The 17,541-nt window shown below is 41.3% G+C and overlaps 1 protein-coding gene across 3 annotated transcripts in view; it reads left to right on the top strand.

Annotated features, from left to right (window-relative positions):
* The window catches only part of IGF2BP2 (insulin like growth factor 2 mRNA binding protein 2), a 162,770-nt gene that overhangs the window by 129,877 nt on the left and 15,352 nt on the right, over positions 1-17,541 (top strand). For 2 of the 3 annotated variants that reach the window (XM_060099256.1, XM_060099259.1), the window contains 4 exons: positions 3,220-3,342; positions 3,685-3,820; positions 6,581-6,709; positions 17,119-17,187. In XM_060099256.1, the coding sequence (XP_059955239.1) occupies positions 3,220-3,342; positions 3,685-3,820; positions 6,581-6,709; positions 17,119-17,187 (457 nt within the window). The remainder of the gene's footprint in view (positions 1-3,219; positions 3,343-3,684; positions 3,821-6,580; positions 6,710-17,118; positions 17,188-17,541) is intronic. The other variant, XM_060099257.1, reaches the window with a different exon arrangement.

The raw sequence follows: 17,541 nt of genomic DNA, 5'->3' as shown, positions 1-17,541 counted from the left end.
CCATTGGGATTTTGATAGGGATTACATCAAATCTGTAGATTGTTTTGGGTGGTGTGGACATCTAAACAACTTTGGGTCTTCCAGTCCATGCATCCGAGATGTCTTTCCATTGATTTCTGTCTTTAATTTCTTTCAGCATTGTTTTATAGTTTTCAGTGTATAAGTCTTTTACTTCTTTAATTAGGCTTATTCCTCAATACTTTATTCTTTATGATGCTATTATAAATGGAATTATTTTCTTAATTTCCTTTTCATATTGTTCATTGTTAGTGTATAGAAACACAACTGTTCTTTGTGTGTTGATTTTATATCCTACAGTGTTGCTGAATTAGTTTATTAGTTCTAACAGTTTTTTTGTGGAATCTTTGTTTTCTACATATAAGATCATATCATCTGTGAACAGAGATAATTTTACCTCTTCTCCAACTTAGATGTCTTTTATTTTTTTTCCTTAGCTAATTGCTCTGGATAGGACTTCTAGTATGTTACATAGAAATACTGAGGGCATCTTTGTTTTGTTCCTGATCTTAGAGGAAAACCTTTCAGTTTTTCACTATTAAATATGATGTTCACTGTGGGCTTTTCACAAGTGGCCTTTATTATGTTGAGGTAGTTTCCTTCTGTTCCTAAATTGTTGGGTGTTATTAATCATGAAAAGTTGTTAAATTTTATCAAATGCTTTTTCTGTATCAGTTGAGATGATCATGTGGGTTTTGTCCTTCATTCAGTTAATGTGGTGTATTATATTGATTAATTTTCATATGTTGAACCATCTTTTCATTTCAACTTAAAGGACTCCCTTTAGCATTTCTTGTAGAGCTGCTCTGACAGTAATGAACTCCTTCAGCTTTTGTTTATCTGGAAAAGTCTTAATTTCCCCATCATTTTCAAAGACAGTTTGCTAGATGCAGTATTCTTGGTTGATAGTTTTTGTTTGTTTGTTTTTTGCGGTACACGGGCCTCTCACTGTTGTGGCCTCTCCCGTTGCAGAGCACAGGCTCCAGACACGCAGACTCCAGACGTGCAGGCTCAGTGGCCGTGGCTCACGGGCCCAGCCACTCCGCGGCATGTGGGATCTTCCCGGACCGGGGCACGAACCCACATCCCCTGCATCGGCAGGCGGACTCTCAACCACTGCGCCACCAGGGAAGCCCGATAGTTTTTTCTTTCAGTGCTTTGAATATGTCATCCCATTCACTTCTGGCCTGCAAAATTTCTGCTGAGAAATCCATCCATAACCTTATGGAGACTTCCTCATATATTACTAATCACTTTTCTTTTGCTGCTTTCAAGATTTTCTCTTTGACTTTAGACACTTGGGTTATAATGTATCTCAATGGAATTCTCTTTCGGTTTATCCCAGTTGGATGTTCTTGGAGCTTCTTGAATCAGTATGTCCATTTCTTTTCTCAGATTTAGAAAGTTTTCTGCCTGTTTTCTTTGAATAAACTCTCTGCACCATCTCTCTTTTCTCCTTCTAGGATTCCAATGACATGTATTTTGATCCATTTGATAATGTTCCATAAGTCCCTTAGCCTTTTTCCACTTTTTTTTTTTTTTTTTGGCTGTGTTGGGTCTTCCTTGCAGCGTGCAGGCTTTCTCTAGTTGCGGTGAGCGGGGGCTATTCTTTGTTGCGGTGCACGGGCTTCTCTTTCTGTGGAGCACGGGCTCTAGGCGCGCGGGCTTCAGTAGTTGCGGCGTGCGGGCTCTAGGGTGCACAGGCTTCAGTAGTTGTGGCACATAGGCTCCAGAGCACAGGCTCAGTAGTTGTGGTGCACAGGCTTAGTTGCTCCGCAGCATGTGGGATCTTCCTGGACCAGGGATCGAACCTGTGTCCCCTGCATTGGCAGGCGGATTCTTAACCACTGTGCCACCAGGGAAGTCCCTCTCTCCATTTTTTAAAAAATTCTCTTTTCTTTTTTCTCCTCTCATTTGATGATTTCACATGACTGATCTTCAGGTTTGCTGATTCAGTCTTCTGCCTGATCATGTGTGCTGTTGAACCCTTTTAATGAATATTTCAGTTCAGTTATTGTGTTTTTCAGTTCTGTTATTTCTGTTAGGTTGTTTTTTAATAGTTTCTTTTTCTTTGTTGATATTCTCACTTCGTTCATGCATCATCTTCCTGATTTCATTTAGTTGTCTGTGTTCTCTTTTAGGTTATTGAATATCTTTATGATCACTCTTTTAAAGTCTGTCAGGTAGCTCATAGATCTGCATTTCTTTAGGGTCAGTTTCTGGAGTTTTATTTTGATCCTTTGATTAGGCCATGTTTCCATTTCTTTATATGCCTTATAATTTTTTGCTGCGATTTGAGCATTTGAAAAAAAACACCTCTCACAGTCTTTGCATACTGGCTTTGTTCAGGAGAAGATCATCACTAATCAGTCTGGCTGGAGGTTCTAGGACCTCTCAAACCATTTCTGATCTCTTTCACCCTCTGGCTTCTGACTATGGAACTGCAGCTCTAACAGTTCACCTCTGTTTTCAGCAGCTTCCAGACTCTGGCACCAGGCTTGTCAACTCTAAGTCAGGCGAGACAGAAACCAATCACTCGGGCAGCCCCCAGGCAAGCCAGAACGTGGGAATCATGGTCCAGTCTTTTGTTTCTGTCCCAGGGGAGGATCCCTGGTATGGAGGATTTCCTCCCAGTTTCCCCTTGCTATACTGTGTAAGGGGAAGGAGCATGAAAGGCATGCCAAATGCCACAAAATTTCCTACCCCTTTTACTTGAATCCCTTTTTGGTTTTATAAAAGCCTGGGTGCTATAGCTTCTCACCTGATCTCTAGAGTTCTCAGAGAGATAGTCTAGCCTATCTTTTGTTGTCAACTTGGTGTCTCTGTGGGAGTAGGAGGGCCTGTAGCTTCCTAGTCTACCATCTGACTGATGTCATTATCCGTTGTGCCTTTTTTAAGAGCAAGGAAAACCTTCCTGAAATCACCCAACAGACTTATTCTCATACCTAGTTGGCCAGATCTCTCTCTTGGACCCATTTCCAACCAGTCACAACAAGGGAGTATAATTACCATGATTTGGCATGTGTTAATCAGAATTCACACACCAGAGTTAGTGAAGGACCCAGCATCTCATAAAGCCCATGGTCACTTGGTACCTAAACAAAAATGGCTTCTATTTGTAAGAAAAAAGGAGGGTAATAGCTCTTGGGAGGCAACCGTTGTGTTCACCTTAAATGTTAAAATGTTGCTTGTGTCTTTTAGAGCTGAAGAGATTCCTCTGAAGATCCTGGCCCACAATGGCTTGGTTGGAAGACTGATTGGAAAAGAAGGCAGAAATTTGAAGAAAATTGAACACGAGACAGGGACCAAGATAACAATCTCATCGTAAGCCACTTGTTCAGATTAATTGTGCCCAGTAATGGAGAATTTGAGCATTTTGATATATCCAACTCATTCATCTGCTTTAAAGTGGGAATGTAATCATAAGTGCTATGATTATATTCAACACCATCAAAACAAATACATAAATAGTTACCAGTCAAACATTTTCTACTGTGGATTTGCTCTAAGTCACTACAAAGATTTGAGATAAGATGGCAGATATTCTGTGCCACAGTGTGTGGTGTCTTCTCCCTGTCTCCTCCACCAAGACTTGTTTGTGATCCTTCTGGGATTTTATTTTTCCTTTTGAAAAAAGGAAATTTCTCTCTTTTTCCTGGTGGCCAGCTTGCAGGATTTGAGCATATACAACCCTGAAAGAACCATCACTGTGAAGGGCACAGTTGAGGCCTGTGCCAATGCTGAAATAGAGATTATGAAGAAGCTGCGTGAGGCCTTTGAAAATGATATGCTGGCTGTTAATGTAAGTGCCTACTGCTTTCTTCTCCACTGGTTTTCACATGTATTTTCAGTCAGGATCCAAGCCTCTCTAAGAATAATTGCCATTCAGAAAGTGAAGAAGCACTTTAGAATAGGTATGCAGAGTTATTCATGTCTTCTTGGGGCAAGGGCATTAGAATAATCAGGAAACGAACTAGTAAATGATGATAAGTGCACTGGACAAAATAGTGTGAAGTCAATAAAATCACAACTTGGAAGATTTTAAAATGAGGAATTGCTTATGATGTATTGTTAATTAAGAAAAGAATATATAAAAGTATATGTAACTAGGGTTATAATTACGTAAAATAATATGGGACAAAATGCCTGAAAGGCTATATATAAAAATCAAAATAGCTGGTATGTTAGAAAAGTGAGATTTTTTCCCTATTTTCCAATTTTAAAAATACATACTTTAAAAATAACTTCTGATTTTCATCTCTCACTGATCTGTTCTTTTATTTTTTTAAATTAATTTATTTATTTTAAAACTTTATTTATTTTTGGCTGCATTGGGTCTTCGTTGCTGCGTGCAGGCTTTCTCTAGTTGTGGCGAGCGGGGGCTGCTCTTCGTTGTGGTGCGTGGGCTTCTCATTGTGGTGGCTTCTCTTGTTGTGGAGCAGGGGCTCTAGGCGCGCAGGCTTCAGTAGTTGTGGCACATGGGCTCAGTAGTTGCGGCACGCAGGCCCTAGGGTGTACGGGCTTCCATAGTTGCGGCACGCGGGCTCAGTAGTTGTGGCTCACAGGCTGTAGAGCGCAGGCTCATTAGTTGTGGTGCACAGGCTTAGTTGCTCCGCGGCATGTGGGATCTTCCCGGAACAGGGATCAAACCCATGTCCCCTGCATTGGCAGGCGGATTCTTAACCACTGCGCCACCAGGGAAGCCCCTGATGTATTGCCTCAGCTCTAATACTTCTAGCAGACTGATTTGGGTTTGTTCTTCCTGTTATTACTACTAGTTCCAACTTTTTAATGGGGAGACACCATTCTAAAGTTCATTCAAAATCTTAAAAATATTTGTCCATCAATCAAAGCACAAACTCAGCTCAGAGGAGTAAATTTTTTTGTTTTTTATGATAATGATTTTCAGGAAAGGATACTATGATAAGCTCTCATATGCCCATAATCCAGCTTCAACAGTTATCAACTCATGGCCTGTTTCGTTTCATCTGAACCTTTATCCATATCCCCACCCCTCTTGGATGACTTTGAAGAAAATCCCAGACTTTGTATATAACATTTCACAGAAGAATAAATGTTGACGAAGGACTAGGTAGGTTAAACGCAGCCCCAGTTTCCTCACTGCAGCACTTTCCACAGGACCTTCTTACTCAGGTCAGTACTCTCTCTCCCACCTCACCCCAAATCCCCCCTTAGTAGCCCTTGTCACATCATAATTATGAGGCACGAGGAGAAGACTTCAATGTGAACTTCTCCCCCGTTTGTATGTATTTGTCTGTGAAAGTATCATCCACTGATCTCATTTTTCTCTTTTGGGATCTTGATCTCTTATGATAAACAGCTCTTTCCATGAACACCTGGAAATGCTACAAAGGGTCTGGGTGCTCCAAACATCCTCCCCTGAGCATATATATCACTTAGGTTCATTCATGTCTGTGCTAAAGTCATGCATTGATAGGTGAATAACAAAACTACTAGGTCTTATACATGAATGGGATCAAGGTTAAGGATCCTAGCTCTCCTATTCCAGACATTCTAAAAGAAGGCAACTTACTGGGTGACCCTAGAGCCACAGATAAGAAAAGAGAAAATGTTAGAGATTTGCTTAGCGTTAGGGGGGCAGTGGTGGGACAGGTTGGATACAGGCCAGGGTGGGTGCTGCGTCATCCCTCTGCCTCTGAAGGGGCAGCCTACGTGAGCATCCCCATGTTTAAATGTGAAATAAGCAAGTGAGATGATCATGAAGCTGGCAACTAAATGGTAAAGAAGCCAAGGTTGTGAACCATTCTGAATATGGATAATGGAGTTTACATAAGTGGTATCTTAGTGAAGGGTCTGATCTTTCCCTGGATAGAGTTAGGAAAAACTATTAATCTAATATGTTTTAAACATATTCATTCATCAAATATTTATTGAGTACTTACTATGTACCAGGCACTGAGCTCACAGCACTCAATAGGACCGTCTCTGTCTATAAGGAAATTGTGTAAAAAGGGGAGAGGCAGCTACACAGGCCATTCAGATACCATGTGATGCCTGCTGTTGTAAGGAAACGTGGGCATGTTAGGAGAGCACCTTGAGCTGAGGCCTTTGGGGTGAGAGAAGGCTTCCTCGAAGAGGGGACACCTAAGCTCAGGTGCAACCCACCTGACGAGTAGGATGTAGCCAGGTGAGGAGGGAGAGAAGCACATTTCTTGCAAGGTAGACAGTGTGTGGGGGGGTCCAGAGGAGAGAGGAGGAGGACTGGGCAGAGTGGAGGTAAAGGGTTAGCAGGAGAGATGCTGGTGAGGTGACCTGGGTCCCCAGGAAGAGCCTTGCTTGCTGTGTTAAGATGTGTAGACACTCCCAAGGCAGCAGAGAACCTTTGAAGGAAAGCCACAGTCAGGTTGAGGTTTGGAGAGCTCACCCCTGCAACAGGGTGAGGAAGAGGTCCACGGGCCCTGGGCGGAGCCGATTGATTAGGAGACCCTGGTGCCGTCCAGACAAGAGATGGAGGTTGACCCAGGCAAGCTGGACCTCTCAGGTCTCCTCCCCTCAACTTTTTCTCCATTTTTATTCCCAGCAACAAGCCAATCTGATCCCGGGGTTGAACCTCAGCGCGCTTGGCATCTTTTCAACAGGACTGTCCATGCTGCCTCCGCCAGCAGGGCCCCGAGGAGCTCCCCCCGGTCCCCCCTACCACCCTTTCGCTGTAAGTAGCTCAGCTCTCAAGGGTTTGCTCATACGCTCCTCCAGGCAGTAGCATTTCTCTGCCATGTTGAATCAGAGCCGGAGCCTTCATTTGGAGGCTGTGCTCATAAGGGATTGTAGAATGAATTCAACAGTTCTTAGGACTTCTTCCTAATGGACAGATTAATGTTACTAAATCATCTTCTAAGTATGTGCTCTTAAACATATAGTATATGTCATATCTGGGGAAGAAAGAGTCTACTAGCAAATTCATTAGCTAGAAGCCTACTCATTGTAAAAAAGGATTTGTTAGCTCAAATCAGAACCTTCATGAGTGTTGTTCACCTACTAAAATATTAGGGTACCTGGATGACTCATGTATAAAATTCCCACCTGTGTCTATGACTCAAATTCATTATATTCTATTAATAGGCAGTTTTTAAAAGAAAATAACACACAGTGTTTAGACTTCTAAACACTTAGCACAATGCCTGGCATTTAGTAGATTCTCAGTAAGTATTTATTGTTTGAATCATAATTAATAGTGGCAGAAGAAATGTGAACTTTATGTGTTTTCTGCTTGTTCCATTCTCAGGCATCATTCAGGATCAACAAATTACCAAATTAGGGCTCAGGATACTTGACAGCTTTCTTTTTTTTTTCATTTCTAATTCTTCTCCACACATACTACTTATTTTTTAAGCAAACTAATTTTCTCCCAGTGTTTATACTGTTTAAATGGGAAGAATCAGGTTGGAGAACATTAACTTAACCACTTCTTTCTTTTGAGAGGTGGTCTCTGGTGTAGTAGGCGTTGCAATGTCCGAATTCCTAGTAACTCTTTGGGTCTCTGTAGAGAGGTGGGATGAACTCACCGTGCTGTTTTGTCAACAAAATACAGGCATGAACTTGCACCCACATCCTTAGTCACAAAAACATACACATTCTGTCATCTTGTTTATATACAGCTCTTCTGAGTCATTTTAAAATCTCCATACCATAGAGTTATATACATTTTCCCTTAAACTAAAGGATAGGGCCCAATATTGAGCCGTGTGTGTGTGTGTGTGTGTGTGTGTGTGTGTGTGTGTGTTAGAGGGAACTGGGAATATGGCAGGAGGGAAATGGCAGCTGTTATAGTCATGTAGCTGCTCTAAGGAGGGAGAACAGCTATGAGAGGTGCATGTCCCCGTATCTTTGCTGAGATTTGAAAATGACCGAGCCCAGTACAATGAACTGGCATTTAGACACATCTCATTTCTTGGGAGAAAGACTGTACATACTGCTCCACAGAAGATAACTTCAAAAGCCTCTCAACCTAAGTAACGTAAATGGTGGGAGAAAAAAGATATAATACAATAGACCACTTCTAAAATTGATAATCTAAAAGAGAGGTCCGCAAACGACAGCCTGAGGCAGCCCACCACTTATTTTTGTAAATAAATACATCTGTGAATGTTTATTTACGTACTGTCTGTTTGCTTTCCTGCTGTGATGGCAGTGTTGAGTAGAATGCAGTAGAGACCCTGAGGTATGCAAAGCCTAAAATATTTATTTGGCTCTTTACAGAAAATTTTGCAGACCCCTGAACTAAAACAAAAAGAACTTTTCATATGATAGCAGAATATTTTCTAAACTTGAAAATAGGTTTTGCCACTTTGAAAGCTTCCTTCACATCTGAGATTTTTTACTAAAACAGTAGAATAATGATTTTACTAAAATAGTAATGATTTTACTAAAATAGTTTCTGTTCTTTATAAAATAGATTTTAAATAAAATTTCTTCTTTTAAGCTAAAAGCCATGTAGTTCTGATCTTGAGCCCATAGGTCAAGATTAGATTCTAATCCAAAGCACACAGTTGCCCCAAATCTGAAACAATACAGCTCCTGCAGACCCCTCTCTCTGACAGCTGCAGAACACAGGGCAGGCATGGAGGTGGCCATCGCCACCCACCTGTGCAGAATCTAGAGCCTGTACTGCAGGATTGAGGGCTTCCCTAGTGGGCCCAGGCCTCCTGAGAAGGCTAGGGTAGGATGGGGTGGTGGGGATACTTCAAATACTTATAAAATATTATTGTTTTCTTGTCACAAAGGCATTCAGATTTCAAGGAACTAGGTTATTTCCTGGTTGCTTTTGTGCATCACAAAACTCTAGTGCTTTTGCTCTTACAGAGTGAAGTAAGTCAGAAAGAGAAAATCAAATTGTCGCTTCTACGTGGAATATAGAAAAGTGGTACAGGTGAACTTATTTGCGAAGCAGAAATAGAGTCACAGATGTAGAGGACAAACTTATGGTTACCAAGGCGGGAAGGGAAAGTGGGAGGAATAGGGAGATTGGGACTGACATATAAACACTACTATGCATAAAATAGATAACTAATGAGAACCTACTGTATAGCACAGGGAACTCTACTCAATGCTGGTGACTAAGAGCTTTTGCTCTTAGCACCAAAGGTCAGGAAGTCTGTGCACCTCTTTGCAGCTGGCTCACACATGCACAAATTGGTCTCTCAACTCTGGAAGCTTTTAATGTATGTATGTAGGTATGAAAATTACTATTATCATTTTCTGGTTATAAAAGTAATATTTGCAAAGTATTTAAGAAGCAAATAATACAAGTGCAAGTTTTTTCTTAATTAGAAATAATCAGTGTTTCTATGTATATGTATGGGTATATATACAATTTATAGATACATGTATAATGTATTAAATATATAGGTGATGTGTGTGTGTGTGTGTATATGTGTGTATTCCAAATTTTCACTCTACAATGGAAATCCTTGTATATATATCTTGGTTCTTTTATCCAGCTATTTTCTCAATAAATTCCTGGAAATAGAATTGCGGAGCCAAGGAATGTATAAATTTTATATATAACTATAAAAAATATAAATATTGATAAATTTTGATACATAAAGAATGTACTACTTTTCCTTCCTATCTGGTATGTGACAGAGAGGTGGTTTTTTTCTCCTATACTCACTACCAATGTAATTATTCCTTGCAATCTGATACTTTAAAGGGTGCTATTATGAGATTTAACACTTTGGGGCTTATTGGCCATTTTTTTCCCTCTCTAATGAATTGTCTTTTTGTATCCCTTGCCCATCAGTCTATTAAGAGGCAGTATAGATTCTGGAGTCAGGCTGCCTGTGTTTGAATCTCTGCACTATATCACTTGTTATTTTTAACAAACTTGGGCAAGTGACTTAACCTCTTTGTGTCTCCATGTCCCTGTCTATAAGATGGGGGTAATAATAGTACACATATCATGGGGTTGTTAAATAAGTAAAAACCTGCACACAGTAATTGCTATATAAATCTTAGCTGCTATTGTCATTTACCGCCATCTTAATGATTCATAACAGCTAATTACATATTAAAGCTGTTAACCATTTGTCATGTTGTAAATATCTTCCACCAGCTTGTCATTTCTCTTTGCTTTATTTGTGGTGTCTTGTGCCATAGTAAATTCTTTTTTTTGGCTTCTTTAATCTTTTTACCTTTTTTTTTCTTTTTTAAATTAATTTTTATTAGAGTATAGTTGCTTTACAATGTTATGTGAGTTTCTGCTATGCAGCAAAGTGAATCAGTTATACATATACATATATCCACTCTTTTTTAGATTTCCTTCCCATTTAGGTCACCACAGAGCATTGAGTAGAGTTCCCTGTGCTATACAGTAGGTTCTCATTAGTTATCTATTTTATGCTTAGTAGTGTTTATATGTCAGTCCCAATCTCCCTATTCCTCCCACTTCCCCCCTTGGTAACCATAAGTTTGTCCTCTACATCTGTGACTCTATTTCTGCTTTGCAAATAAGTTCACCTGTACCATTTTTCTATATTCCACATATAAGCGATAATTTGATTTTCTCTTTCTGACTTACTTCACTCTGTATGACAATCTCTAGGTCCATCCACATCTCTGCAAATTGTGCCATAGTAATTTAAAATAGATATTTTTTGAACAGTCGAACTCTGCTGTGTGAAGTAAATAGTAAACGTTTCCCTTCAGCCTTCCTTCTCTTACCCACATTTCACCCAGCAACCACTCCCCAGAAGTATAGCACTGTTATGTTTTAAAATATGTTTTATGAGCATATATAATCCTATAATCATATTATTCCAAAACAAATGGAATCATGCCACACACAATGAATTACTGTGTTTTTTATTTGTTTGTTTCCATTTTTTACTTACTATGGGCATCTTTCCATATTTAGAACTAATTCTCTTTGATGGCTACATAGTATCCATTGTATGAAATTTACTGTAATTTTTCTACTGAGCATACTATTTTTCTACATTTGGGTTATCTCTAGGCTTTCTCTGCTACAAATAGTGTCAAAATGAATATCCTTATACATAAATGTGTGAGTTATCTAGAAGTAAATTCTAAGACTGCAATTATTGCATCAAAGGGGAATGTATTTTAAATTTTCACATTTCCCTTCAGCAGAATTTATGCAGAAATTTTAAAATTAAGATAGTTAAATCAGTGATGTTTTCCTTTATGGACTTCTGGGCTTTGATGTTATGCTAAGAAAAAGCCTTCTGCCATCTAAGGCTATAAAATATTCTCCCAAGTTTTCTTACAGTAATTTTTAGTTGTTGCTTTTGGGGGATCATAGTTTATAATTCACAGGGAATTTATCTTAACTTATACTCTGAGATAGGGATCTAACGTTATTTTTTTCCAAATAGATAGCCAGTTTTCCGAAAGTCACTTATTAAGAAATGCACCATTTCATCACTCAATTTGAAATGGCAGCTTTGTTGTTCGCTTAATTCCCGCTGAGTCATATTCCTGGGCTCTGTTCTGTTCCATTCATCTTTTTGTCTACACTGCAGTTACTATAGTTTTATAGCGTCTTTGACAGTTTCAACAATCTTTTTTTTCCTCAAAGGTTGAATTGGAAAGATGGTCAACTTATACTATACTTGGGAAAGTTAATATGTAGGAATTTTCTGTTCCTTGATGATTTGATACAATCCATCCATAAAAATTCTGGGCCTAGTACCTTTTGTTTGGAGAAAGATCGATCATTTATAACCTTTTCAGTTTCTTATATTTTCCTATGAAAGTATTCATCTCTCTTTTCATACTTAGTGACACAAAGCTGTGCAAAGCAAACCGTTGCCTTTTAAAGCTGCGAACTTGTGAATATCTCTCTCTTTTAATTCCTAACATCGTATATTTCCGTTCTCTTCTTTTTCTTAATCAAATTTACTAGGGATTTTTCTTTTAATTTTTAAGGAGTTAAGGGTTTCTTTTTTGTTATCCTATAATTGTTTCCTGTACATTTTGTACTCAAAGAATGTTATTGGAACATCTCTGATTTTTGTGGTCTTGCTCATGCATGATACAATTTTGGAAATCATGGGCACTTGGAAAGATGTACCTTCTCTGATGGACTCAAAGTTGTGTTTATGGCTGTAAAATCAAGCTTTTAATTGGTGGCTTGTATCCTCTATATAATTATTTTTATCTCTATGATTTACTACATTTTGAGAGCAGTTTACTGTTCTCCCACTATGATTATGATTTTTCAAATTCTTTATTTCTAACAGATTTTTGTTTAATGTATTCTTATTATATTACTCCATAAATAACCTGGAATTTTAGTACAAATTATTAAATTTTCTTAGTCAATACACAATCTCATATTTCACAGTTATTTAGAATTAACTAAACTTTTCTTACTGGTTTCTTTGCTCACTACAGATGGTTTCTTGTATTCCATATCCTCTTATTTTTTGAGTTATTTGTTTTCGTTTCTTTGTTTTTCTGCAGTAGTTCCTCAAACAACTTTTTTTTCAGGAATAATTATGTAAGTAGTATAATTTCTAAGCTTTTCTATACCTGAAAATGCCCCCCACCGACTTCACATGTGAATGAAAGTTCAACTAGGTATCTAAAAATTCTAGGGTCTTAGTTCCTTTAGAGCTCTGAAAACATTGTTGCTACCAGTCTGATTCTCTTTCTTTAGTAGGTAACTTTTTTTTTCTTTTGTCTAAGTTTTTTGCCTTTTGTAGTATTTTACTGACACCCTTGGAAATCAGAAATCTGACTCAGAGCCCTTTAATCTGAACATTCAAGTTTTTCATTGGTTCAGGAAAACCTTCTGCGTCTGTAATTAATTTTAGCATTGCTTCTCTTCCCTCCACTCCATTTCCTCCTGGAGTTTCCACTTTATGGAGAGAGAGTAGATCTTCCCACTCTGCTCATCATGTCTGAGTTCTTCCTTTTGTTCTGCGTGAGTTAATCTTCTTGTGCACTGATTGGCTTTTCAAGAGTGTCCATGCTGCTATTTGTATGACTTCTATTGAGTTTTTACTCCACAAGTCATGTTTTTAATTTCTAAGATCGATCTAGTTCTCTGATTGGCTTCCCTCATAGCAGTCTACTCACATATTAAAGCACTGCCCTCTTGAATCTCACTGAGAAATAAAGCAGACTTTTTAAAAAAGGTCTCCCTCTTTCCTGAATTAATTCACTGAGGTCATTTTCTTGCCTTGCTCAGCTTTGCTCCCCTCTTTCATACTGCTGATTCACTGTATATGTCCAATGAGCTTTAATTGTCCATTCATGTACTTAAACTCAGCAGAGGGCATATTAGAATCCTTAGGCGAGCCTTATCATAACTACACCAAGGGCCCCACCTGAACTAATAAATTTGGAATGTTCCAGAGGAGGGCAGTGTTGGGTTAAGATCTTGGGATGCAGAGTCAGACACAGAGATCTGTGCTCAAACCTTGGCTCCACCTCTTGCTAGCTTACCAATTCCTGGTCCCCCTCAGCTTCTGAGCTGGTCCTCTGAGAGCTCACAGGGGTGATAGGCAGGGGCTGGAAGGAGGCACTGGACAAGCTGGGATAGAATGGTGCACCTTCTGAATCTTGAATAGCTCTGCCCATGACTCTGACCAAGTCCACTCCCTTCCTCCCATGTCCGTATCCCTGGTTCCCAGGGAGAGCACCTGCCATCTTTATAACATCACTCTGTCATCACACTGAAGCTAGTTATATTTTTGGACATAATTTATATGCCTGACCCTTGCCCTCTTTACTACCCCTTCAACACCCCTCTCTCTTTCTGCTCCCTGATTTCTTCATGATTCAGAATATCACCTAAATGATACATCAAATGGTCATACACAACAGCTAGGAACCGAGGACCCTGCAATTCTTCCAGGAAAAGCAGGCCCAACTTAAAATTGAATTCCATTCTAAATGTTCATGAGTATGTTTGATACATACACCTCTGCTACCCCCAGCGCAGTCAAGCACAGAGGAGACGCAGACACTAGTTGCCCTCAAACAGAATTTGAAATGAACCAGTGGATAATAGTGACCCCCTGCACCCTTGCTGCCTCTCTTTTTGGGGGACCATACCTGGCAGGGGCACCTTCACCATAACCTCTTCTCCCCCGCATACCCCAAATCATAATTCTTTTGAAACACTCAAAAGTAAAGTAGCTTCTCCCTCATACAATAGCTGGGGACCCTCAAGCTGAGACAGTAAAAGCCCAGTTGCCACTTCAGGGCTGTGGCTCCACACCGCCCGCCCCACTCTGGGGCCCCAGTGTGTCAGCTGGCTACACCCTGCTTTCCCATTAAAGAGAACATTTATTTAAGTCATCAACAGGTTACTTTTTGATCATTATGACTAAGCTCCCCTTCCAGCTGAGGTTGTGGACTCCGTGTAAGCATGGGGGTGGGGGGAATGGAAAGTGTGCTCTGATAAGTGATAAATAAGTACTCATTTAACAGTCAGTAGTTCAAGCCATGCAGTGCCTGATGATGGATTCTCCATTCCTGTGACCTCACTGAATGAATGCCATGTAACGTCCTTCAGGGGCATCCATTGTACTTTGGGTCAAATCCACATCCAAATCGAGGCCCACAGAGCCCTGCCTGCGTGATCTCACACTACCTGCCTCCCCATCCCATCAGGCTGTTCTCTCAGTTGCTTTCACCATACTGGCCTCTTTTCTGTTTTCCAAACAGACCAACCCCTTTCCTAGCTCTGCACCTCTCAGAACCCTGCTTAGAATGTCTCTTCCCTAGTGCCTTGCATGGGGCTCCGTCTCCTCCGTGGGTCCCAACTCAGAGGTCACCTCCTCCAAGAGGCTTCCCAGACCCCTCCAGCTGAAGTTGCCATCCCACTCCTCGTCTCAGCAGCTACCCTTCCTCATATCCTCCTGTTCGTTTCTTTCACATGCTTGTCTGCCTCTCCAGTAGAACCTGAGTTCTGTGGTGGCCGTGACCCTTTCTGTCTCAATAGCTGTGTCCCCAGCACCTAGAGCAGTGCTTTGCTCAAATATCTTTTGGATGAATGAGTAAACAATTGAATGAACTCCCACAACAGTATTGTAAGCTCTGGATATTATTTTAATCCATTTGTGGATGAGGTTCAGAAAAGCTGAATAAATTATTCCAAGTTGTATAGAACTAGTGATTCAGACTCAAGTCTTCCGGGTCTTCTGACTCCAAAAACCAACTTATATACACAAAGGCTAATGACAGAGCCTCAGCTAGAAACAAGTTCCTGATTGCCGAGTTTTGGGGTTCTTTCTCCACAACAGTTTTCCAGCTGTAACTCATGAATAAAAAGAGGACTGGGGAATTATTTCTTTTTATCCTTTTATAGTTCATCCCCTCCCCTCACCCAAGTGGTAGATCTAAATTTGATACAGTGTTTATATTGGGAGTATTTGAACCCAGAATGGAGCTACACTTGTGGTTTGTCTGTTTTGAGGCCAAATCACAATTCAAAAGAATTATTTCTGCTGAGAGCTGAAGGAAAAGCTCTCCAGGTGAGAGGAGGGCAGAAGCATCCTTTCCCCAAGGTTGAGCTTTGTCTGAGCAGAAAAGCTGCAGGACTTCTCCCTGACCCGCCGTGGCCCAGGAAAGGGACCTGCACTGAGAAGGGTCTGGAGCTGATGCTCTTCAAGAAAGAGGCAGGCCCAAGTGAGCCCAACGTCTTCACTCAGCTTCCTTTCGAAAGTGGACGTCTGCCAGAAGAACGTGATCTCACGGCGCCCTCTTGTGGCCCTGACGTGTCACTGCAGCCTCTTTCCAAGGCGGGAGAGCAGAGGCTTGCATTACAGGATCGTTCCCTTCCTTTGGCAAAGCCCTGTCCCCTGCGGGTGCTGTGGACACTCAGAGCACCCTTGGAGGAAGTTCCCCACCGTGTTCACATCTCTTTTCCCCTGAAGTCCACTATCCAAACTCAAAAAGAGGAATAGTTTCATTTTTGTCCCTAATGAGCCCGAAGGCAAGGTTGTGCTCTGGAACTCAGAATCCAACAGGACATTCAGGAGACAGAGGGTACCAGGAGATTTGCTCAAGGACCCTCAAATGAAAGCTAGGTCCCCTAACTCCAAGCCTCCAACTGGTCAGTGTCTGACCACTGCTAGACGGCCCCTCAGGGATTGGTTCCATGGTGCCCAGAGCTGTCCACCTCCCTTCCTGTAATAGGCATGTCAGCATTTACTTGGCCTTATGTGTAAAGCACAGTGAACTAGACATTGCTGACTCTACTTAATGTCCTGCCCATAAAATATATAAATGCAGATGTATTCTTGTCTTGCAGGACTATTGTGAGGATTAAGAGAGCTTATGGGGAATTCCCTGGTGGTCCAGTGGTTAGGACTCCACGCTTTCACTATAGGGGGCATGGGTTCAGCTCCTGGTCGGGGAACTAAGGATCCCACACGCTGCGTGGCACAGCCAAAAATAAAATAAAATATTTTTTTTAAAAAAGAGTTTATGGATAAAGTATCCACCACAATGTCTAAGACACAGTAGGTACTCAATATAAAGCAGCTACTTTAAAAATTAACGCTACTTTCCTAATAGCTCTGTTTTCTTCTACCACATCTGCCTTCCTGTCCCCTGCTTCCGCCTCCCCCTCCACAATATGTATTTATTCATTCATTTTCTCTCCTCAGTTTCGTTTTCAATTTCTCTATTCTCAGTCTCTCCATTCCTTCTGAGATTCTCTGGGCGCTCACTGATCTGACTTCCCAGGAACACTTTGCTTGTTTAGAATAACTCTTGGATTTGTCCTGGCACTCTCTGTTCCTTTAATCTGTGGTTCATAATTCCTCAGAAAATAGAAACCACTGGCGCTTCCTCTCTGCCTGAGGGCAGGTTAAGAAGTGCGTGTGCATGTTCCCTCCTCTGGTGGGTTCCTGGGAAGCCTAGACCATGACTCAGCTTGGAAATGATGAATATCTAGCCCAGCCAGTGCTCCGTGAGGGAAGGGAGCAGAGATCTGAGCTGCAGAGGCACAGGTGTGCCTTTAGGACAGCGCGGCCCGGTGGTGGTGCCGGGAGCCTTTGTTGTGTGTGGGAGTCTTGCCTCCCTGAGTTTGGTGAGCGGCCCTATGGGCTCTGCTGACTGACCGTTTCTCTCCTGCTGCAGACCCACTCCGGATACTTCTCCAGCTTGTACCCCCCTCACCAGTTCGGCCCGTTCCCGCATCATCACTCAGTAAGTGCCCACAGTTCAGCCCCATCTGCCACTCGTCCCTCTCCTGTGGCCAGTGCCTCTCAGTCCTTGGCAGACTGACCAGTGCGTGCTCACGGTGTGCGTGCTGGGTCCCCTGGTTCCAGGCTGTCCTGGGAGTGACACATTGCAGGGCATCAGCACACCAGACCACCCAGCACTCAAGTGCACTCAGAGGCCCTTCAGCATCCTGCTGGAGCTCACAGATCCCACAGGTGGCTGGAAACCGGTACAGAGGAGCAGTCAGCAGGTCGGAGTAGGAGGTGGTGTTGAGCTAAAGGGCAGAGTCTCCAAAGTTCTGTAACAAAGTCTAGCAAGTGGGCCGTGTCCTTCCCACAG

Source organism: Mesoplodon densirostris, chromosome 5 (assembly GCF_025265405.1).
Source record: "Mesoplodon densirostris isolate mMesDen1 chromosome 5, mMesDen1 primary haplotype, whole genome shotgun sequence".
Taxonomy (NCBI): Eukaryota; Metazoa; Chordata; class Mammalia; order Artiodactyla; family Ziphiidae; genus Mesoplodon; species Mesoplodon densirostris.
The sequence above is the reverse complement of the archived record's forward strand: the minus strand, read 5'-3'. Positions and strand labels throughout refer to the sequence as shown.